General features: G+C 37.6%; 1 protein-coding gene across 1 annotated transcript; it reads right to left on the reverse strand.

The window, feature by feature from the left end:
- Window positions 1-927: 927 nt before the first annotated feature.
- Tdrd6 (tudor domain containing 6) lies at window positions 928-14,388 on the reverse strand. The gene is made up of 5 exons (XM_046426166.2): window positions 8,005-14,388; window positions 6,325-6,452; window positions 5,304-5,393; window positions 2,390-2,453; window positions 928-1,496 (listed from the first exon to the last, which is right to left on the reverse strand). The coding sequence occupies exons 1-5, from the start codon at window positions 14,051-14,053 to the stop codon at window positions 1,453-1,455; spliced, it is 6,375 nt and encodes a 2,124-aa protein (XP_046282122.1). The 5' UTR covers window positions 14,054-14,388; the 3' UTR covers window positions 928-1,452.
- Window positions 14,389-23,481: the final 9,093 nt, after the last annotated feature.

Raw genomic sequence — 23,481 nt, forward strand, 5'->3', positions numbered from 1 at the left:
TTTACTGCCCTCCTTATCCTACAGCAGGCAATATATTCACCTACCTCAGTTATTTTTAATACAAACCTCTCTCCTCTCCACTTATTGAAATGGTACTGTTTTTAAAGTTCTTAATTCCCTCTTCCCATTAGGCTTCAGGGGCTAACTGTATTTTATATCCATGCACCTTCTTTCCACTCATATGGCAAAACTTCCCCTTACTGACTTTACAAATGGACAAACATTGCCATTGTATTGACCTCTCATTCAAGAGCAATATTTTTACAGTCCTTTGTTTGTGGCACATGCAGATGCCGAAAGGAGAAAACAATTGCTGAAAATATCAGCCATGGGTTAAGTTTGAAAAATAAACAGCATATTGCACACTGGGTACTTTTCAGGAAAGAGAAGGGGACATTTATTGAGTTCTCTTTTCTGGGCACTTCACATAAATGATGTGAAATGTTTTATTATCACCAATTTACAGATGAAGAACATCAAAGCTCAAAGATATTATATAACCTGCCCACGCCACATATCTGTTAAGCAGCATTTAACTAAGATCTATTTCCCAAAGGTAGAATCTGTTTCCAAAAGCTAGGATCTGTATATGGCCCATACAAAACCATGTTCCAAGGCACAGCCTTTGAAGTTAGATGAGTGTGAGTTTGATCAAGCCTCTGAGACTACCAATTGGCCTGGGCAAATTATCTAACTTCTCTAAAAAGCTTACTTTTCTTACCTATAAAATACGGGTAAAATAAACATGTCCCTCAAAGTTGATGATTAAAATGTGGAAATGACTTTAAAGTGCCAGCTGAGTGTGACTCATACACGAAAACTAACATTAAATATGAAAACATTAAATATCACTAAGCCTCTCCCCCTCCCCAATTACAGGGGAGGAGAGACGGAACCACAGATGAAATGAAATGAGACCACCACAGCTTTAAAGGATAAACTTTATTCAAATTTTGTGTCATATTAGCATACTTCCAAATTCAAACAGAATAATAAATTTTTAACTAGACAGACAAGGCAAAGCTTTAAAATTAAAAAAAAAAAAAATTCTGAAGGAGAAACTGCCAACAAAGTCATCCTCCTAAGTAGCATCGTGTAATGTTCTTGTCGTCAACCTATGTTTTTCTATGTTAATGTAAACACTATATTGAAAAGGTACCAACAGTTCCTTTGAAATGTGAGTAGTGTGTTAGCAAATTGTTCAGCAAAATAAATCTTCCAGCTGAATAAAAGCACAAGACAATTCAAGGCAGAGGAAAGATCCCAGAGCCAGCCACACATACAGAATCCCACTACAAATACCCTGTACAGTCAACCTGAGACATAGTTTAATTCTGATCCATATCAGTTTTCAAAAACGACAACTTCCTGTGGTTAATGCCTTCTATTTCCTCAGACACTTGATCTGGGTGAGATGCCACTGGTTCACGAGCAGCTTCGGACCAGTCACACTTAGGGATCCACACTTAAATCCACATCACCTGCTGACCCCTTTTCTGAAACAAGATGAGAACAACCTTAAGTTGAGAAAAAAAAAAAAAAACCTAAGAACAAGACAATCATTTAAATGAGTTCTACAATGACAAAGTTAAAGTTCTCTAAAGGTGGTAGAGGAAAAGGTAAGTTCTAATTACTACAGAGAATTATTCCTGTAGAAATTATTTTATTTTTTTTATTTTGTGAGTATTTTGGTACTCACACTACACATATTATCAAAGATATTATATAACCAGCCCACTTTTTAAAGAAACTTTTAAAAGTTTCTTTAAAAGATTACAAAATGGGTATATTTTATATTTTGCTAGAATGAGGTTAACAAGGCTGATAACCAATAGGACTTCCATTATTTTTGATTAGTGTGTGCTTTTCACATAATACTAAAGCCACCAAGAGCTGATTTCATTCTGAATGTGCCTCAGTTGTAAGAACAAATATGCTATTTATGAACAGCAATGTGTAATAACTGAGAACATGCAACCAATTGGATTTTATCATATAGATAAACTAAAAATTCAGGAAGAAATTATAAAAGATTAACATACAGCGGTCATTTGAACATAATTAAGAAAAATCCCTTAAAGTCTTTTAAAATATAAATTCACCAGACCTACAATCTAACTTTCAAGATTAATTCAATCAACCAACAAATTCCTTTGACATTTCAAAATATCTTCCTCATGCCTAGAGACATGTCTCATTTATTTTTTACCTAACCCTTCCCACCCCACACACAAAACACACAACACTCCCACCACCACTACCACCACCACCACACAAAACCTGTGCTACTATCATTCAAGAAAATTGACAGACTCAGGATAATGGTGTTTTTAAACACTTGGAAAATGCTGGGTAATAAAAGTATTTTGTTTTTAAAAAGACGAGTTACCTTTAAATGTGGTATCATCTGATGACATGAAGTAAAGATCTTTTCCCAGTGTGTGGAATACAGCCTAACAAAAGGAACCTTTGAATTACAACCAATTTTCAAATGAAAGTACAAAGTAGTTTAAATCAGAAACAGGATCATAGATAAGCCATAACAAAAAAGGAAAACAAAAAGTATTTCTTTTAAAATTATGACAATCTGGTTTTATAGTAAAGAATCACCTCATGTACATTTCCTATTTTTTGATTACTCATGTTTCTGGAACGTCTCCATTGGTACCCTTTTCCAAGCTTGAGCTCCCAGACCCTTGATGACATCAGTCTTTGGTGAGGGAAGGAGAGACATCACTGCTCAAGGGGCCACTACTGTCCACTGAGTGTCACAGATGATTAATGACCCAGTGAAGAGGAATAGTCCTCTGATGCTCCTGTCAATATTAATAGTATCATGTGCATGCTTGATGTAATACAGAAACTGATTCCTGAGACATTTTCTTATGACAATGAAATAGTCCAGGTTTAAGAATTCCTTAAAAATATAATCAGAAAGACATGGAGATCATGATTTAATATGTCATAAAAAGTTGCACTTAATTCAATACCTCATAATATTCACTTTTTTAAGGAAAACTATTTCATTTGAAGATGTGTATTCTTATTTAAGGCTCCCTCACATTTAAGGAAAGGCTCATTTAAATCCCATTAATAATCAAATAAAAAACTGGAAAGCCTTACTCATAAGTAGTTTTTACATATATGCTTACTGGCTTAAAGCCAGTATGTGTGTGTGTGTATATATTCATACATATGTAAATATATGTGTGTGGGTATTAAATAGACATAAACCTAATCTACTTTAAATATACATGCTATTTAAACTATATAAGTATGTACTTGAATGCATACATATATGTACTTAAATGCTTTAATATGTACATATGCACTTTAGTTTTACATAGTCCTAGTTTTTTCTCTTTGGCATGTATAGGTACTTAATCCAACTAGAATCCTGTATGTACATATATATATCTTTGACTGTGGATTCTTCAAAATTAATAGAGATATCAGAATATAAAAAAAGGATCAGTAAATATTGATGCAAAAAGTTTAGCAGGCTGTTACCTTTGATAAGGAAACAAAAATGGAGTTGACAAAAAAGGTGAATTTTCCATTGTTTTTGATGGACAACATTTTCAAATGAACTAACTATCCAACACTAAGAGAAACAGTATAATGCTTTATGGCTCATGAATGTCATGCAATTGTTAAATACATTTGCAGCCTTCTGGCTACAGCTGAGATGGAGCAAACTTACTGTAGCCTCTCTTTCACTCATTACAGTGAAAATTCAAGGCAGAATTAAAAAAGCAAACATTTGAGAACTCTCAAAGGCAAACAGGAACAGGTGGATTGACATCTAAAGTAAAAATCTGAAAAACAGTTCACAATAAGGGTGAGTTTCACAGGCTTTTCTTTTTCTTTTTTCACTTCTTTATGGGATGGTTCAACCTAAGAAAGTGCTGAATTAAAACTGCCCAGCTGAATGGACTGCAAAACTGAGAGAAATCCCATATTTCTAGCCAGAAATTACAGAAAAGGGCCCTCGAATCCTACAAAATAGGGAAATTCCTCTATGTTTTTTACCCCTTATTTGTCTTCTGGTCGCACCTGATAACCACCTGGTGACAAGAGTGGCAATGCAGATGCCTGAAAATGTGAAAGAAGCCCTGTCTCCCTGGGCAGCAGAACCAGGAAAAGGGCTTCTGTTATCTTTAGAGCAGGAGGAAGGAATTCTTATTTTCTCTCTCTTCTTCATCACTATCACTCCAAACAGAACTGCAGGTCTGAGCAGAGGGAAATACGTGTGCTTTCTGGTCAGGGGACCCAAAAAAACAGGCTTCTGAGGAGCTGAATAAAAGAGAACCCTTGGAGCCAGAAGGTATAGAGGAAATGATCTGGAAAATTTTAACCCCTAATACCATATATGAACTAATGAAAGACGTAAGATCACCCCTGAGCTATGTTAGGCAGAATAAGACCAAAGAAGCCACTGGCCACTATATAAAGTGCCAAGACCCAATCTAACTGCTGAGTGACCTATGTACTTACTGAACAACACAGTCAAGGTTTTGAAAATGGAACTGACTGACATGGGAATCACCAACTACTGAATGAGAGACAGGTGTGAACCTGATTGGGTTAATCACCTGCTAAGATTAAAAAAAAAAAAAAATCAACATTCTCCAGAAGATTTTAGCAGAACCCAAGTCTTAAAACAAAAGACTCAAAATGTTCAAAATGTGATCCAAAATTACTCAACATACAAAGAACCACAGATAGCCGACCTTTTCCCTGGGAAAAAGACATCAGGCAGATGCAAACCCTGAGATGACCAGATATTGGACCAAGCAGACAAAGACTGTGAAGCAAACAGGATAAATTCAAATGCCCAGACACATCGTAGAGTAAGAGAAACTGCCCACCATATAGTCCTAAATGAAGAACAGAATATATAAGTATATGCACTGTAAAATCAACCGGGTCTAAACAAACTGAATAATAATCTATTTTTCCTTGAATGGATATGTTATCGGTGATTGTTACTTCCTCATTTTAAATTTTGCCATATTTCCCAGAATTTTTTTTGCATCAAACGTGTATTTTAGAAGAGTCATGAACATCAAATAATTTTTATTCTTTAACTCTCAAAGTGAAAATCAAGGAGAAAAACATTAATAACTAATTCCCCCAAAATGAAAGTTGGCATCAAGTCCATGAACACTGGTTTTGTCATTGTTTTTTTTTTTAACTGTTGTTCTTACAGTAATTTTTTTTCTTCATTTTTCCTCACATAAGGGCTTTAGAAATAGTTCATTACAGAGGTCTCATTAATTAATGTCTACAGAATTCCATACCTCAGATGGACTCCTGTCCAATTTGGGTATGCCGTTCCAAACGTCTTCAGGGTTCACTGTCTCCTCCACACCATTGGAAAGGTTCAAAACCTACAAGAGCAAAGTTTAGTAAAAGGTGGTGATTTATGTTCCTCAGCAATCCTTAAAATGAGAGGTTTCACAAGATAACAAAAATGACTGTTTTAAACCAGTTTCAATCTTGTGTTTCAAACTCAGTGCTCCTTCAGTTCAAATACATATTGAGTAAACATCTGAAGATCAACCATGAATAAAATGTAGAGCTCAAGTGTCCAAACTCTAGAGGTCTGCTCCCATATGTTTATGTGCAAGAATATAATACATGAAATGCATAAAGCTCTTTTTCTGAAGGGGGGTCTGAAGATGAAGGGACCTTTAGAAAATAATTTCAGTGAATGCTTCCCAGATGAGGTGATAGCTACAGTAAATCTTTAAACTGGAATTAACCATTTGGGGAATGGGTGGGAATACAGGCAAAATAGAACTGTAATCAACAATTTAAAAAGCACACCAGGTGATTTTGGTACAGGTGGTTTTCAGATTGCAGGAAAAACACAATCAAATGGAAGTCCCTAAAAAGTTTTGTACAAAAATAGTTGGTTGGATTTGCCTTGATCAATTCATAATAGCAGTGTGGACAATGAATTGAAAGACAAGAAGTAAATCAAATGGAAGATTATTCAAGTGATGTACTTGTGAAATGAGGAACTTACCTAACATAGAGGCACTGGGTATAAACAGTTCCAAAAAAGAGATTAAGAAGTGCAACGTGTGGAACTTGGGACTATAGGATTTTTGAGTTATGGGAGATAAAGTGGGCTGAATGATTCTTTCTAGGATTCTTATAGATGGATATTTATAATCTTATAGATGACTTCCTTATTACATCAAATTATCAAGGGAACAAGCAAGTAAACATCTACCAATTGTATTCTGTAGTTTATTAAATTCCTTAACAATCTGCAAGTGTATTTTGAGATAAAACTATTTAAATCTCACTTACCCTTGTGCCTTCTTCAGCTATTTCCAAAATCTCACATTTAGACCACGTATTTCTTAGACTTGACCACACAACACATTTGGACCCAACAGAAAATCCTTTCAGAGTGTAGGTGTTCCGTGGTGGTTGAGCTGCCAAATTGAATAGGATAAGACTCATGGTATACCTCTTGATTCCTTAATGTGAAATATACAAGCAAAGTACTTTTCTAATCTATGATTATTACTCCTACGTAATCAGTATCATGCAATTACTATGTGGTGATAATAAGCTCTCTCTTTTCCTCAATTTTATTTTAAATATTATTTTAAATTCTTCCACTGCTGCCTCCCCAAATAATCCCTACTGCTTTCCTTACAAAAAAAAAAAAATCAGCAGAAGGATGTAATGTGAACTAACTTCCCTCCCTCCCTACCTCCTTCCTTCCTTTCTTTCTTTCACTAGGGATTGAAACCAGAGGCACTTAACCACTGAGACACATCCCCAGACCTTTTTATTTTTCGTTTTGAGACAGAGTCTTAATAAATTGCTCAGGACCTTGCTAAATTGCTGAGGCTGCTTTTGCAATCCTCCTGCCTTAGCCTCCACAGCTTCTGGGATTACAGGGATGTGCCACCACACACAGCGAATTTTATTTTTAACACTGAAAATTACTATTGAAAGTGGGACTTTTATTACCAGTGGTGTTGTCTATGGTTTTCACAGCCATTCTTACATCAAAGCAGCATGTTGCCAGCAGATCTGTATCACAATATGACAGAGCTAGTGTACAGTGTGACATTGGAAAGAAATAGCTAATTAGAGGCTAATAATTACATAAGATAAGACACACCCACAGGATGCCATATCATGCAATTAAAATATTCGGAAAGCATTTTAAGGGATTAAAATGCAGGATTCAGGGCTGAGATTGTGCCTCAGCGGTAAAGCGCTTGCCTAGCATGGGCAGGACCCGGATTCAATTCTCAGTGCCACATAAAAATAAAGGCATTGTGTTGTGTCCATCTACAAAAAAAAAAAAAAAAAAAAAAAAATTCTCTCTCTCTCTTAAAAAAAAAACATTAAAATGCAGGATTCAATACTGTATAATAGTATAATCTGCATTTCATTTTTATAACTGTATGCAGACAGACACTATGCAGATAAAGAAGAAAGTACAGCAATGGTGGTAAAGTAAGATGATTTTCTTACATTTTAAATGAGATTTATCTTTCAGGAACATAGCTTTTAAGCATTTTATTTTTAAACTCAAAATTAATATTTTAGCATACAATAATTTACACTGATTTCACACCCAATTTTTCTTGTTTAAAATGCCCTTCCATAAAAACCAAATCTGACTCATTTCTCTGTTTAATCTTTTTTTCCAAAAACTCAAGAAATTCATATAATTACTGCCTTTTCTTTAAAACCAAAAAGAGCCACGTGCAGTGGCCCATACCTATAATCCCAGTGGCTCAGGAGGCTGAAGCAGAAGGTTAGGATCACAAGTTCAAAACCAGCCTCAGCAACTTAGTCAGACCCTGTCTCAAAATAAAAAATAAAAAGGGCTGGGGATGCAGCTTAGAGGTTGAGCACCCCTGGGTTCAATCCCTGGTATAAAATAAATAAGTAGATAAATAAATCAGAACTTCTGAAGACAGTAAATCAAACCTTAAAGTGAAAGAAAACAAGTCCCCTTACCCGAGGTATGATGTGGTGAAGCATTATTGTGTTTCCTTCCGTCTCTGGATTCTTCTTCAGAGAACAAAGGTATCAATGATGAAATGGCACCTCTGTTTTTGTTTTTACATTCTGGAGGTTCTTCTAACATACTCATTTCAACGTGCATTTTGGGGTCACAATTCTTTCCAAGTAGATGCAATGGTACTCTGTGCTGGTCATCAAAAGACTCCGCACTTGACCTTCTCATGTCCTCTGTACACCTTGATTCTTGGCCTTTCTGACTCACTCTTAAGGACAAAGGATTAGTGTTGTCATCCAGAGACAGCTGGGCTGTAGGTAGTTCTAGTTCTGGCTGTGTCTCAGTTTCACAGTCGAGGGGAAGTTGCACTGTGAAAGGCTCCAGAGTGATTTCCGTGTCATCGCTTTGGGAGAGCGGTACAATCGGGGGCACCAGACATAGCTCCTCTTTGTCATCATCCCCAACTAGAAAATGCTGTAACTCAATGGATTCTAGTTCTAAGAATTCTTTGGATTCATCATCAGGGGAAAGTGGCACCTCAAGTGAATTCAATTCTAACATCTCCTTTGTTTCACTAGGTGGTAATAATGTGTTAAATCCTGTAATTAGGTACGGATCATTAAACTTGGCTTTGTCAACAAAATGGCACTCTACTTCACCTTCCAGCACCTCAGCACCAATTTTGTCTTTGCAAGAGTTTTCAAAAACTTCAAAAATGTTATCACTTCCAAGGTCATAGAACTTACTTGCCTTGTTTTCAATAATGCTTAATTCTTTTTCAATTCTTTCAGCAAGTTCATCTGTCCGTGATTCCACATATAATGTTTTATCTTGTATGGCTTTGATACTTGTTTTCTTAAGTCCAATATCAGGACTGGGAATTGCCAGGGATCCCTTTATCTCTGGGCCATTTCTTTCATATGGTAAATCACTCTTGGCCATACTACTCTTAGAATATTTCTTCATTTTCTCATTAATACTTTCACCTTTGCTTTTCAAGTCAACGATAGCTAAAGGGATATCACAAACATCCCTTTTGATTTCTAATATTGTTATTTCCAACACATCTTCTGTTACTATATCATAAAAATAATCATTTCCCTCTTGAGGACATATACCTTCTGAAATATTGAATCCTGAAAGGCAACATGGAAAAGCTTGCATGGGAACCGACAAAAGGTCAGAGGGCATGTTCCAGAGTGCTTTTGGCTCCACACAGTCTTCCGCGTTTCCAAAGTCCACAAGCCTCACTGATGCAAGATAATCATCACAAATATTAGTGATAAGTGCTCTATAATAATGTCCATCTTCTCTATATTTTACTATACAAGGATCTCCAATGTGAGGACATGTGATACGATCTCTCCAATCTATTACTTGCTTTGCCCTGGTTTGCACTTCTGCTTCTAAATACTGAAGTTTCTCAGTATCAGCAAACTGACACCAAAAATACTCAGGCCCATCTATCACAGTAGCATAAGCTCTCACAATCTTCATTTTTGGATTATACCAGTTAAGAAATACTGAGGTGTCACTGTTGGATTTCTTAGCAGACTTTGAACAGTCACCTTTAACTATTTGGGTAGAAAATCCTATTTGAGATTTTTCACTGAAAGCACATCTACTAAGCATATCTTCTGATATGATCCCACGTTCATCAGCAAGAATAACTTCCCATCTATCTTGAAATTCAACAAATTCACATCTTACTTGAGCCTCATCAGTCCTTTGGGAAAAGTGATGCACTATCTCCTTTGAGTTGACAATGTCAGGAACCCAAAGTCCCCTTAAAGAGCAATGGATGCATAATCCTGGTAACAGTGCATTAACCAGGTCAAGCCTACCTATTTTGTTAGTGTGAACCATGGAAACATTGCCATAATCTATGAATTGTACAGAGAAAAGGTCATCGGGTTGTTGTTCCTTGACCACAGCACGATACCATAAGTTGTCTTCTGGGAAAACAGCACATATCACATCTCCACTTTGCACAGTTGGCCCCGTATGATATTGGGGCCTCGTTTTAACATCATTTAATCTCTCAGAAAGATGATTGAGCTCAGCTTCATCTTCGGTTAGCTGGACATAAAAGTCTGAAAGATCATTAATGTGTGAAACATACACAGTTGTTTTAAAGCCAGGCATTATCATCTTCTGTGGGAGCTCACAAAATTTTAGAGGCAAATCTTTGTTATAAGCATCTCCTATTCTCTCTGGAAGAGTGGCTTCTAGTTTTGTGGCTTTCAAAGATGGCTCTGCAAAGATTTCTTCTTTCTTTTCTCTTGTTAAAGAAAACACTTGATTACTTTTGTTTCCTGCAGAGTCCTGATACGGAGTGACTAAGTTTGTCTTTGTTGAACTTTGTAAAGGTTTAAGCTCCTTACATGCTGAGCTGATCTTAGGTTTGCATCCTTCTCCAAAAATCTCCATGCTACATAATTTGTTCTCTCCTGTCTTACTTAAATGGTCTGTGGGTGACGTCATATTTTCATTTTTTTCTTCAAGAGTTCCAGGTGTAGAAGGAAGTGTTTCATTCTCTTTCTCTTTCTTCCTGGTTCGATTTTTGTAGCCGAGTAGCCCTAACTTCTCATTAATGTTAGCATTAATTTGAATACTATCATCATATAGCTCTATAATCAGACGTCCATCCGGATCTTTTGCTACAACCAAGGCCTTCAATGACTTATCTAGAACAGTCTCCTGAAACCATGTTGTAACTTCTTCTGGTATATTACTGGGAATATCAGACAATGAGCATTTAACAGCTTGCATGGGCAAAAATAAAACATCATAGGCATCAGGAGGTATTGAAAGCAGATTGTCACTTGTTATGTAGATATTCCCAAAGTCAACAAAGAAGACTTTAGTTGGCTCTTTTTCTATTACTATCCCTCTGTACCAGTTTCCATCAGTGTACTTGGCAAGGCACAAGGTTCCAGGGATCAAGGGAGATGTTTTTAAATTCAGCAAAGTTTTACTTAACTGTGTAATACTACAGGACAACTGTTCTAAAATATTTGCATTTCTTTCCAGCTGGCAATAAAATGTCCAGGGGTCATCGACATGTGTTATATACACTGAATCCTCACTACCAATTTTCATATCATGTGTAGAATAGTAGTAGGAATGTAGCTTAACGGAAGACTCCAGAGGCTTCTGAAGTTTTACTGGTCTTGCTAGTCTCTTTTCTACCAAAAAATGACATGCACTCTGAAAGGGTGTTAGCAAATCTACAACATTAAACAGTTCTTCATCATGTATTGAGGCCAAAGCAAATATTGTGCATTTTAATTCTAGATTGTTTTGCCATGCACTATCTACAAATTCACTAAAAGCTTGTATTGCTTTTTCATCCCAAACAAAGGGATTTTCACTAGTTGGTTGAATTAAATTATAAAGACTGCACCTAAAAGCCTGAGCTTTAACCTTGAGAAACTCATCACTAATTGAATAAAGATTCTTCACAGAAATAGTATCTTTGTCTCCATAATCTACAAATATTACTTTGACGTGCTCTGAAGATTGGGTCCCACTAATCAGAGCTCTGGACCATTTACCACTTGCTGTTCGCTTTGCCAAACAAGCAGGTGTGGTTCCCTGGTGAAGAGTCATGGTATTTTTGCAGTAGTCCTCAATATCACACATTAAAGTTCTAAGGCCTTGAGTGTTCCTGGTCAGTTGACACCAGAAATAGCCAGGGTTTTCAACATAAGACACTTTGACTTCTACTGTACTTCCAACTTCCAGCTCTTCTTTGTAAGAAGAGCCGGGTTTAATTTTCAAGAAATTTGGCGTCAGGGGAGAATAAACAGGGGCTTTTTTCTCTTTTTCCTGTTCCCCTTGTCCAGCTGAGATATTTGTAACAACTGTTGTATCAGTCAAAGCTTCTGAAACAGAGATGGTTTTTTCTTTCTCAGCTTTCTGTTCTTCTACCTTCTTGGTGGATGATAGTTTGTTTTCAGCAATAAAATGGTTCGAAGCATGCCCTGGGGAGTGAGCATTTACTACAATATTTTCTTTTGTTTCAAATTCCTGATACTTGGCATATCCAGCTTGAGCAATTACCTTACTAATGTTTTCTTCCCCTGCTCTAGATTCATCAAGAATCTCTATAACATATTGATGATCCTGCTTATCAAGGATATGGATAACCAATTCTTTGTGGAGTACAGTCTTTTTAAAAAAGGAAATTGCCTCTTGGCTCCAGGTTTTCCCCAAAGGCCAAATATCCGCAAGGGTGCACCTTAGAGCCAAGGCTGGTAGGCGCCTAAATTGAGGAAGCAGCATCCTTACGTCATACCAGTCCACATTTTCTGAATTGCCTCGGTCAACTAGAAATACATCCACACTCTTGTCATCTAATTTGGTGACTATGGCCCGATAGTAGCCATTTTCTTTCCATTTAACACAGCAAAGGTCATCAGGTTCAGGTTTCAAAACCACACCATCCAGCTTACTGGCAGAGGAATAGAAACTGCACATTCTTCTCATAAGCTTGCTGAAGGTGCCATTGTGTTTCCTCAATCTAATCCAAAACTCAGAGGGACTCTTAACAAACTCTACCTGGGCATCATAGAAGGCATTCATCTTCAACTTGATAGACCTTAAGGATGGGAGTGAAACTTCTTCATCTACTTCTTCTGCTGGGGACTGAGACTGTAGCGCTGGGTCTGGTTCTTCTCCCTCCTCTTCCTCCTCTGTCCCCTGGCTCTGAAGGAATCTGTCAGCCAGGCAACATGACTGTACTCCAAATACACCGTTAAGATTAATCCCATCTTCTCCATACAGGGTAACATAATACACGTGCTCAAAGGAACAATAAAATTCAATCTTTGCATTCACTGCTTGGCCCAGTATCAGTGCCTTCAGGTCACCGACCTGTGACCTAGACCAGCCTCTCCCGCCGTCCCAGAGTCCATACAAGGCACAAGGATAGGTCACCACAGGCATTCGAAAATATTCAGGCAGCAAGTACCGAAGGCTACTACAACTCACTAATTCCTTTCTTCCATAGTCTACATGAAGCACCTGGGCACAGCGATGTGGTCGAAAAGTCTCAAGCAAGAGCGCCCTGTACCAATGTCCATCCAATCCACAGGATGCACATGGAGAGCCTGGCTTATCTGGGCTCTCCTCCCTCTCCTCCCAGGTAGTACTGGTAGAGTTCTCATCCCCTGTCCCCAGGGAACCCCGGTATACCTGGGCCATGCTCTCAGAGAGGCGGTGGATCTCCTGCGATAGGCTCCGGAGTTGGCAATGAATGCGGTGGGGATGACATACTTGGGTTACCACTACAGGCTCTGTCACGCCCAGCTGCAGCTGGGGATAGAAGTAATCCAGGCCAGGCTGCTCTTGCTTGGGCAGGACTCGCGGAAAAAGCGGGGTCCCGGGGCCCACGCCTGAAGTCGTCAGGTAGCGCTTGAGCAGGGAGCGGAAGAGACTGTCTGGCACCTGCCGCGCCAGGCTGAGCTCCTGCATCTGCTGGAACACAGCCGGGACCTCCAGAAGGACCAGGCGATGTTGGAGCAGCACGTCCAGCACCCGTCCGTGCGCCTCCTTGCCCTGCAGGTTGCTAAGGAAGTCCGCGGCACTGGACGACCAGTGCTGCGGCTCGCCCCCGCCGGTGCCGCCGCCGCCTGCCGGCACTAAGCCGGCCAGCACGCAGCTTAGCACCTCTGAGGGCAGGTGGAAGAACTCGCTACGCCCGGGCGCCAGCGAGCCCGCGCCGGCCGTGATGGTGCGGCCTTCATCCAGCAGAAAGACGCGGCTTTCCTGCGCCTGGCGGCTGACCACGCGGCAGCGGTGCCACAGGAGTCCCACCTGCACCAGGCACAGCTCGCCGGGCGAGGCTGTGGCGCCGCCCAGCGCCCACGGGCCGCGCGTGGCTGCAGCTTCCTGGATCTCCCGGCTCAACCGCACGTACTCTTCCCGCCGCTGACCCACCAGTCCCCATAGCTGCACCGGGATCACCTCGGGATGCACATCTACGAAGGACACCCGCAGGGTCAGCGAGGCCCCGGGCGTCGGCAGCCCGGGCTTCGAGCTCATCTCTGCCACGCAGCCAGCGCTCCTCTGCGCCGCGGGAAGGAGAGACCCACGAAACCAGGCTCAAAGAACCTAAAGAATGGGAAAGACGCCGGGCGAGGCGCCCTTGGGGCGACGCGCTAGACGCAGGGCCTCAGGAACTCTTGCGGACAGGTAAAACTCGGCGGCTGCCGGACCAACCGCCCACGGTTGCCGCGCAAGCATTTGCAGCGCGTGGCGGCGCCCGGCTTCCGGCCGCGGGGAGTGGTCGCCACCGAAACGCAACCTGGGGGCCGGGGCAAAGGAGAGGGGGCTTCGAGGGTCGTTCAGGAGGCCGAGATGTGAGGGTTAGAACACAATCTGCCTCTCCTTAGAGCACCTTCGACTCTGGAGGACGGTGTGGCACAGGGCACAGGGCGGTGGCGAGGGCTGGACCAGAAAGTTAATTTCCTGTGCGTTCTTTCAACTACTATTGGTTGAGCATTGCGTACCGAGTACGGTGCTAGCCATTGGAGTTCCCGAAGGGAAAGGGGAAGGAGGAATGGAGGCGCCAACAGCACGTTCCTGAGCGTTGAGACCCGAATTTTCAGAGGACCCCCCCCCCCCCTGGAAATGGCAAGCTGAGGCAGAGCAGTGCGCTTGCGCTGGGAGGGAACTCGGCTGCTTTTGCTTGCTCAGAGTATTAGTTGCCCTCAAGCAGGTTGCCAGTTGTTCAGTCTATGAACTCGTTTCATCATCTGAACTGATAAAAGTTGTTAGGAGCTCACAATAAAGTATGAAGCTCTATGGGGACTGTTCAGTATGCCCTTCTCCACACCGGCCTGGTAAGGGTTCCTTTGCAAAGTGCCATCCCAGCTTTGAAGGCCTTCTTCACGTATTCAGAGATAGCACAAAACTGGACTCAAAAGAGCAAAAAGAACTGAAACATTACTTCAAACTGCCTCTGTGACTGCTGTAGCACCAGCAGCACCACCGCCACCCGAATCTGACCAGGACAACCCTTTGAGACCCCCTTTTGTCAAGGGGAAGCAGGTGGAGTGGAAAATTCAGGCAAACTATATCTGATTATATGTCCACAGGGTATTTTTGTGCATTTGCAAAATTAGACACATATACTCACTCAATGTTTTGAAATATTAAATACCCAATAAGACAGTGCTTAGTATAATGCTAACCTAATAATGTAAATCTGTGTCTTTAGTCCCAGATTAGATTGAATCCAGGTGCTTCCGGATCACCCTGTGCTTACTTTTTCATGACACTTTTCACATTGTGTTGTGATTGATGTCATCTACCAACCTAAGGGCTCCTTGGGCAAGGTCTCTGTTTACAATTACTGGAATCTGCATGGGATGGAGGCAATATACATAATTTACTAAAATGAATGAATGAATTTGAGCTTTCTAAAAGCTTTTTTTCCTGATTAGCTCAGCCTTAAAAATTTAATTCCATTTTCTAAATTTTCTCTAATTGTTATATACTCACCATGAAAGAAAAGCTAACATTTGATTTAAAAATCTCTAGCCAGATAGAACTCAAATGCCTCTTTCTTATGCCCTACCTATTCACCAAGGCAGAATTAATTGTGCCCTTCTACCTAGTCCCATATTACCTATTATATTTTGCAACTGTTTGCTATTTCTCTTTTTTTATGTGACTTAATTTATTTATTCCTCACCATAACCCCATGGAGTAGGTGCAGTTATATCCCCACTTTGCAGTGGAAGAATCTGAGTCACAGAAGGATTAAGTAATTTACCCCAAATCCCAGAGAGATGGGCAGAGTCAGGATTTGAATCCAGACTGGCAGGCACCACAGTCCTTTTTCTTCCTGTGTCCTGTGTCCTTGGTGAAGGCTTCATGAAGGAGGAAATGAAAGGTGAGTGACTCACCCCAGACTGAAATTCAACCAAGAGATTTTATGGGGGACTGGGTGAAGGGGAAGAGAGGAGAGGGAGAGGGCAGAGAGAGTGTGGGCTTGCAAGCTTCAACTTCAGCTGCTATTTCTCCTATCACAGTATGAACAGCTTGAAAGCAGGGATTCTGCTCATTTCTTTTTACATTCTCAGTGCCTAGCACAGCTGGACTGTTATCAGCTAATGAATGCTTAACAAAAGAATAAGAAATTTGGTACCATGTCCTTTATAGTGGAAGGGAGGATTCATTAAAAAATGGTCTTATTATGGAAATTGTTTTATCATCATCACATGAAATAATGGAAATTTCAATATTTCAGCTATAAGCAGTATAACCAAACTCAAATAGATCACAGGGTTGTATATACTGTAAGTGACTTTTCTTTTCCTTTTAATTTGTCCTCCAACCTCCTTCCATGGCCAAGGGCATTATGGATGTCAGGGTGTATCATGCAGCCACCAGGAGCTGATCACAGTCTTCTCCTCCCATCCTCCCAGATATTCCCAATGTCCTGCCTTTTCTTTATTTGCCGTAGTATTTTTAAGTATTTTTACTTCTTTCTGTACTGCTCTGCTGCTGAAAAGGGAATGGGGTCATTTCAAAAATCGGACTATTGTATTCTGAAGATTAAGCTCCAATTATATATCCCTCATGCTTCATTAAGCAAAATATTTTGAGTTCTATAAAAAAAATTTTAAAACTCCCTACTCTTAGGATAGAGAGGCCTTTGGCTTCAGAAAAGCAGAGAGAAAGAGTATTATTATCCTACTACAAATACTTAAGGTTTATAGATGAAGGAAAGAAAAGGCCAGGGTTAGAATGTGTCTGAGAGAACTTTGTATACTATGAGTTATTTTAATATTTTTATGAAAACAAGATGTAAGGAAATTGGGCAAAACAGAAATCATATTTATTCTAAGCTACCTTAGACCTCTCTATAAACAAAACACAACATACTTTAGAATACTATAGTTTCTCTGCCACTAATAAGCCACTTTTAAGGAGGCTTAGAAAATTACTATTTAATGAATATTTTGTAAAGCATAATTATACCCTCTTATGAGAATGAAAATTACTAACTACAGATAGGAAGAAAATATGTACAAATAACATGTTAACCTAGGATTTTTTTTAATCTATAAGACATAAACAACTTTAAAAAACAATATTAAAAAACATCAGTGTAAAAATGAGCAAAGACAGCGAGTGACATTTCATCAAAGAGGGTATAGGAGGAAAGAGAATGAAAAGATTTTCACTATCATTAGCTATTAGAGAAAAACAAAACCACAGTGATGTATCACTATGTACCAATGATAATGACTAAACTAAAAAATAGTGTTAATACCAACAATGATAAGAATGTGGAGAAACTAGATCACTCAAATTGCTAGTGGGAATGTAAGATGGTATGGTGCATTTTAAAAACAAAATGTGTACTTGTCATAAGACCTAGCAGTTGCACTTGAGCTTTTATTCCAAAGAAAGGAAAACTTATGTTCATGCACCAACCTGTACACAAATGTATATATTCCCAATAGCCCCCAAACTAGAAACAACCTTATCCTTCAGATAAAGGTTAAATGGTTTGACAGGATCTTCATACTGTGAAATATTACTCAGCAACAAAAAGGGAAAGAAAGGAACCATCAATATGTGCAACAACTTGAAATGTTCTCTAGGATATCATGTAGAATGAAAAAAAATCTCAAATGGTTACATACCATTTGATTTTTCTTTTTTTAAAATAACATCCTTAATTAAAGTTTTTGCAAAGGTAAAATAAAATGGCCTTAGCCCATGAAAATACTAAGTTTTCTAATTGTATTCCAAGATGGTCTTTAAAACATAATATCCCATATGTCACAGAAGAGCAAACTTGATCTGCAATTATACAGAATGAATTTTACAAATATAATAAATATATTTATGCCCTTACGTGAAACATTATGTATAACAGTAGTTGACAATAGTAGCTCAAAATAGCAAAAAGTTTATCTCCTCCCCCCCAAATTATGATTCATCTTTATATAAAATTCTTAGATATCTGTTGCCACATCTGAAAATAGGTGTAAGGATACATAATTGTGCATGTGATGATGAGGACCACATGGGTTAATGCAAGTACAGTTGATATGTTTGCATTAAATGAATGCTGGAGATGCAATAAAATGAAGCAGCAAAGGAAAGGATTTTAGATTTTGAAAGTCCCTGTTTCTCACGTCAAGGCAACAAGGACAATGAAATTTTCTCAGTAAGTTTCCTCATCTATAAAAAAGGAAATTCACTTAATTTACTTATAAAGACTGAATGACTCAATGTAGATAAAGGTCCAAACACAGTAGATATGTAATGAATTATAAGTTGTTAGTAATATTGAATAATATTTAAAATTTTTTCTTAATTCTCTCTTAATCATTAACTAATTAAAGTCTCTTAATCATTAAAAAAAACTTAGATACTTAAAAATTGGATTTATTGAGAATCTACATACCATAAAACTCATCCTTTTATTGTACAGTTGGCTGTTTTGACAAATGTATGCAATTATTTATTTGTATACCGTTTTTAAATGGATGCATTATAATTATACATAAAGCGGGATTCATTGTACATAGTCTATGTGAATTTTTATACAATATGAATTTGCATATGATGTAAATGCACACCAGTACTAAGTACAAATGTATATAGTTGGAAGTATACACTACCACAATTAATATGTAAACATTTCATTATTCTCCTGCCTGTTTGCAGTCTACAACTACCCTCCCTCATGGGGACAGTCCTTGCACCTAGTCTTTTGCCTTTTCCAACATGTCACATAAATGGAATCATGGGTTGTAGCTGTCTTTGATCACTTAGTATAAGGCCTTTGAATTCATCCATATTGTTTATCAGTAGTTGAATTTTACTGTTGAATAGCTTCCATGAAAATATCACATTTATTTATTAGATGATAGGACTTTCAGGTTATTTTCAATATTTGGTGATTGTCAATGAAGTTGTTGTAAACACTCATGTACCCTTTGTGTGGACATATGCTTTCATGGGTAAATACTAGGAGTGGGATTACTGGATCATGTGGTAAATAGATGCTTAACTTTGAAAGAAACTTGTCAACTTATTTTCAAATCTGGCCCTGTCATTTTGCATTCCTAACAACATATTAGCTGTTCTGTATTTTCAGCAGCACTTAGTATTACCTGTCTCTTTAATTTTAGTCATTCTGGTGTTCTGTGGTTATATCTCACAGTGGTTTTGTTTCCTTAAAGATGCTGACAGTTTTAAATGTGCTTATTTGGTGTCATCTATCTTCTATGGTGAAGTGTCGGCCCAAGTCTTTTTCCCACTTTTAAAAGGGCTGTCATCTTACTTTTGAGTTGTAAGAGCTCTTTTATGTTTTGAATACAAGTCAGATATATGCTCTGCACCACTTATTTCCCTCTCAGTATGTGGCCTGCCTTTTACTTTCTTGTCTTTTTAAGAAAAAAAAAAAAGTGTAATTTTGATGAAATCAGATTATTAACTTTTTTCCTAGATGGCAGTGTTTTTGTTTCAGGAAAACTTTGCCTAAATATATCAAAATATTTCCAGTGTTTTTTTTTTTTTTTGCTAAAAGTTTTATAATTTTAGAACTCACATTTAGGTCTATGATTACTTTTGAACCAACTTTATATGTGGTGGGATAAGGATTGAGGGTTTTATTTATTTTTACATATGGATATATAATTGCTATACTACCATTTGTGTCAAAGACTGTACATTCCTAATTAAATTATCTTGATGTCTTTGCCAAAAAATAACCATCTGTTTATGGGTCACTTTCTCAGCTCTATATTCTGTTTCACTGACCTACATGTCTGTCTTTATGCCAATGCTACAGTCTTGATTAGTATCCAAATTGCTTAAAAGCCAATTTTCAAATTGGGTAATGTGAATCCTTCAACTTTTTTTCTTTATATACACACACACACACACACACCACATACATATATATATATATATATATATATATATATATATATATATATGTATATATATATATATTTTTTTTTTGCTATACAAGTTCTTTACTTTTCCATATGTGTTTTTTAGAGTATTCTTATTAAATTCCTGTAGAAAAAAAACAAACCCTGCTGAGATTTTATATTTTTATTTTTTTAGTTGTAGTTGGACACAATACCTTTATTTATTTTTATGTGGTGCTGAGGATCAAACCCAGTGCCTCACATGTGCAAGGTGGGTGCTCTGCCACTGAGCTACAGCTCCAGCCCCCTGCTGAGATTTTAATGAGGATTGCATTACAGATAGAGAACAACTTTGAATTAACTTCAGAGCAATATTGAGTTTTTACTTTCATGGACAAACTTTCTCCCTCCATTTAAGACTTCTTTAATTTTTTTTAGAAATGTCTTACAGTTTTCAGTGAATAAATCTTTACTGTAGACTTATCCTTAAGTTCTTCATGTTTTTAAAACTTTAGTTTCTAATTTTTCTTTGCCAGTATACAGAACTATATTCATTTTTTTATATATGGACCTTATATCAGTGACTTTCCTAAGCTCTGATTATAAACATTTGTGGCTTTTTGTAGAGTCCTTGGAATTTTCTATACGTATAACTATAACATCTAGGAATAAAGGCAGCTTTATGTCTTCCTTTCTAAGACGTGTACCTTTTCTTTTTCTTGCTTTATTTGTAAGGGTTGAGACTTCTAGTACAGGTCTGAATGGAAATGGTAAGAATGGTTATCCTTGCTTTGTTCCTAAGTATGGGGAAAGTCTTTTGCCAGTATGATGTATGCTACTAGTGGGTTTTACTTAGATCCTTTTTATCATGCTGAGGAAGTTTCCTTCTTTTCCATTTCCAGGGAGAACATTTAACATGCAAAGAATGAATTTTATCAAATATTTTTCACATTCTATTGACATTTTTCTCTTTCTTTTTATTTGGCAATAGTGAATTTTTTGATTGGTTTTGAAATTTTTTTAGCTGAAAAATTATGTAATGTTGATTTTGTTATACAGTTTAAGATATGTTGGGAATAGAATAAAAAGAGATAAATTGTTTTAAAAGACTGTTCTAATAGCTAATACTATATTGGAAATTAGATTAGTGGTATTCTAACACTTTTGTATTTTTTAAATTTGTTCTAATAAGTTACACATGACAGTAGAATGCATTTTGACACACTGCACACAATGGAGCACAACTTCTCATTCTTCTGGTAGAACATGGTGCAGTCACACCAGTGGTATAATCATACATGTACATAGGTAATGATGTTTGAAATCTTGAACCAACCTTGTAAACCTCATTAAGGGTAAACCTCATTAAGTCATAATGTATTATATTACCCTTTTTATAATGTCAGATTCATTTGCTAATTTTTTTAACATTTATGCTCTGGATTTTTAAAAATTTTCAGGAATTTTATTGTGGTAAAATACAGATAACCTGAAGTGTGTCATTTTAAACATTTTTAAGTGCAGAATTGTAGGGCATGAAATACATTCATATAGTGCAACCATTACCACTATCCATTTCTAGATCCTTTTCATCATCCCAAACTGAAACTTTGTACTTTGTTTCTCATTCCCTCCTCCTACCCCAGACCTTGGAATCACTATTCTACTTTCTGTCTTTATGAATTTTATTATTCTAAGTACCTCAAGTAAGTAAAATTCTATAATATATGTACATTTTTGCCTGGTTTATTTTACTCAGCATGTTTTTAAGGTTCATTCATTCATAATATATATTTTCTTCCTTTTATGTACATACCACATTTCACTTATCTATTTGTTTATGGATATTTGGGTTGTTTCCACCTTTTGGCCATGTGAATGATGCCACTTTAAAAATTGCTGTAGCCAGGTGTGGTGGTGCACACCTATAATCCCAATGGCTTGGGAGAATGAAGTAGGAGGATTGAGAGTTCAAAGCCAGCCTCAGCAACTTAGTGAGAATGTGTGTGTCCCAAAATAAAAACGGTTGGGGATGTGGCTCAGTGGTTGAGTGCCCCTGGGTTCAATTCCTGGTACCAGAAAAAAAAAATTGCTGTATAACTAGCTCTTTGAGTCTGTGCTTTTATCCTTTTGGGTATATTCCTGGAAGTAGAATTGCTGGATCATATGGTGATTATATGTTTAATATTTTCCATACTGTTTTGTGCAGCAGCTATACCATCAGCAATGCACAGGGTTCCAATTATCTCACAATCCCAACAACAGTTATTTTCTATCTAAGATAGTCATCCTAAAGGATGTGAATGGTGTTCATGGAGTTTTGTATTCTATGTTCATAAGAGATACTGGTCTGTAGCTTTCTTTTAAAAAATTGGGTGTAAGCATTTTGGATAAATAAGAGAAACAATGAGAAGACAAAGATGACCCTGAGGTTTCTTGGTGTCTAGAGTAACAGGAAATCCTGGGTAAACATTATATTTGAAAGGTCAGAAGAGGAAGGATGGGTACAAAAAATATTGATTTAATATTGAGAAATTTGAGCTCACAAGGATTGCAGGCCATCCTGATAGAGATGTATCATTAGCAGTTGAAAAAACATGACTAAGTTTTGAGAAATGAGTAGGGACCAGAAATACAGATTGCCAGCCTAAGGATAGTAGCTGAAATCACAGAAACATGAGGCTCTTCCTAATGAAAGAGTGAAAATTGAGAAGAGGTCCAAGAAAAGAACCTTGAAGAGCCAAAATTTAAGGATGTGGCAGCAAAGAAACAGCCAATAGAGACCAAGAAATAACAATTGAAATTATCATATGAGTGCCAAGAAGGAAACCAAAGTGGAATGTAGTATCAGAAAGGACTAATTCTCTAACATTTAAATTAAGTTCAATTTTATTTTCCCCTTCTATCCCAGCCAGTAAGCATGCTCATCACTAATTATTAGTTATCCATCCTTTTTAGTGAGAAAGAATAACTGAGTTAATAGGGAGTAACCATAAAGTCACAATTATGGTTAAAAAGTAGAATTCTTTTGGCATCAAACGCAATGCCCTAAATTAAGCCAGTTTCTATTTTAAGTGTGAGAAATAAAGGTCAAGATTTTTTTAAAATTGTAAACTTCTTATTAGCATCTTTAACTCAAAACCACACCAGGAAAAAAACAATCCTTGAAAACAACCAGTTAGGCATTTAAAAATAACATTTATTTTTAAAAATCAGGATAACACACTATATTTACTCACATATATTCCTGTTTGTTACCAGATATTTTCAGCAAATAGACCTCTTTAAGCATCTTCATCTGCTTTTATCAAACCTTCAAAGTGGCTCCTGCTGCTGTTGACAATCACAGCAGCCTGCTGGGGGCAAAGTATGGGGAAAGAAAAATAATCATGTATTTCTCAAAATTCAGAAATAATGAAACAACTGAGTGGGTGTAATGTGCATATGTATGTTATCAATGAAGGCCAAATACTGGTATAATTTTCACACATACTAAAAAATACATAATAATATAATTACATTTATTAACTCAATCAACTAATACAATTTTATATCATTTAAATC

The sequence above is a fragment of the Marmota monax genome, unplaced genomic scaffold, assembly GCF_021218885.2.
Source record: "Marmota monax isolate L192 unplaced genomic scaffold, Marmota_monax_Labrador192_F-V1.1 WCK01_AAM20220418_F8-fsc00187, whole genome shotgun sequence".
NCBI classification, from domain to species: Eukaryota; Metazoa; Chordata; class Mammalia; order Rodentia; family Sciuridae; genus Marmota; species Marmota monax.

Coding starts and splice junctions, on each gene's coding strand:
- Tdrd6 (XM_046426166.2), bottom strand. CDS start 14,053: ATGAGCTCGAAGCCCGGGCTGCCGACGCCCGGGGCCTCGCTGACCCTG. Junction 5,394..6,324: donor TAGCTGAAGAAGGCACAAGG/GTAAGTGAGATT, acceptor TTGCTCTTGTAG/GTTTTGAACCTTTCCAATGG. Junction 1,497..2,389: donor AGATGATACCACATTTAAAG/GTAACTCGTCTT, acceptor ATCTTGTTTCAG/AAAAGGGGTCAGCAGGTGAT.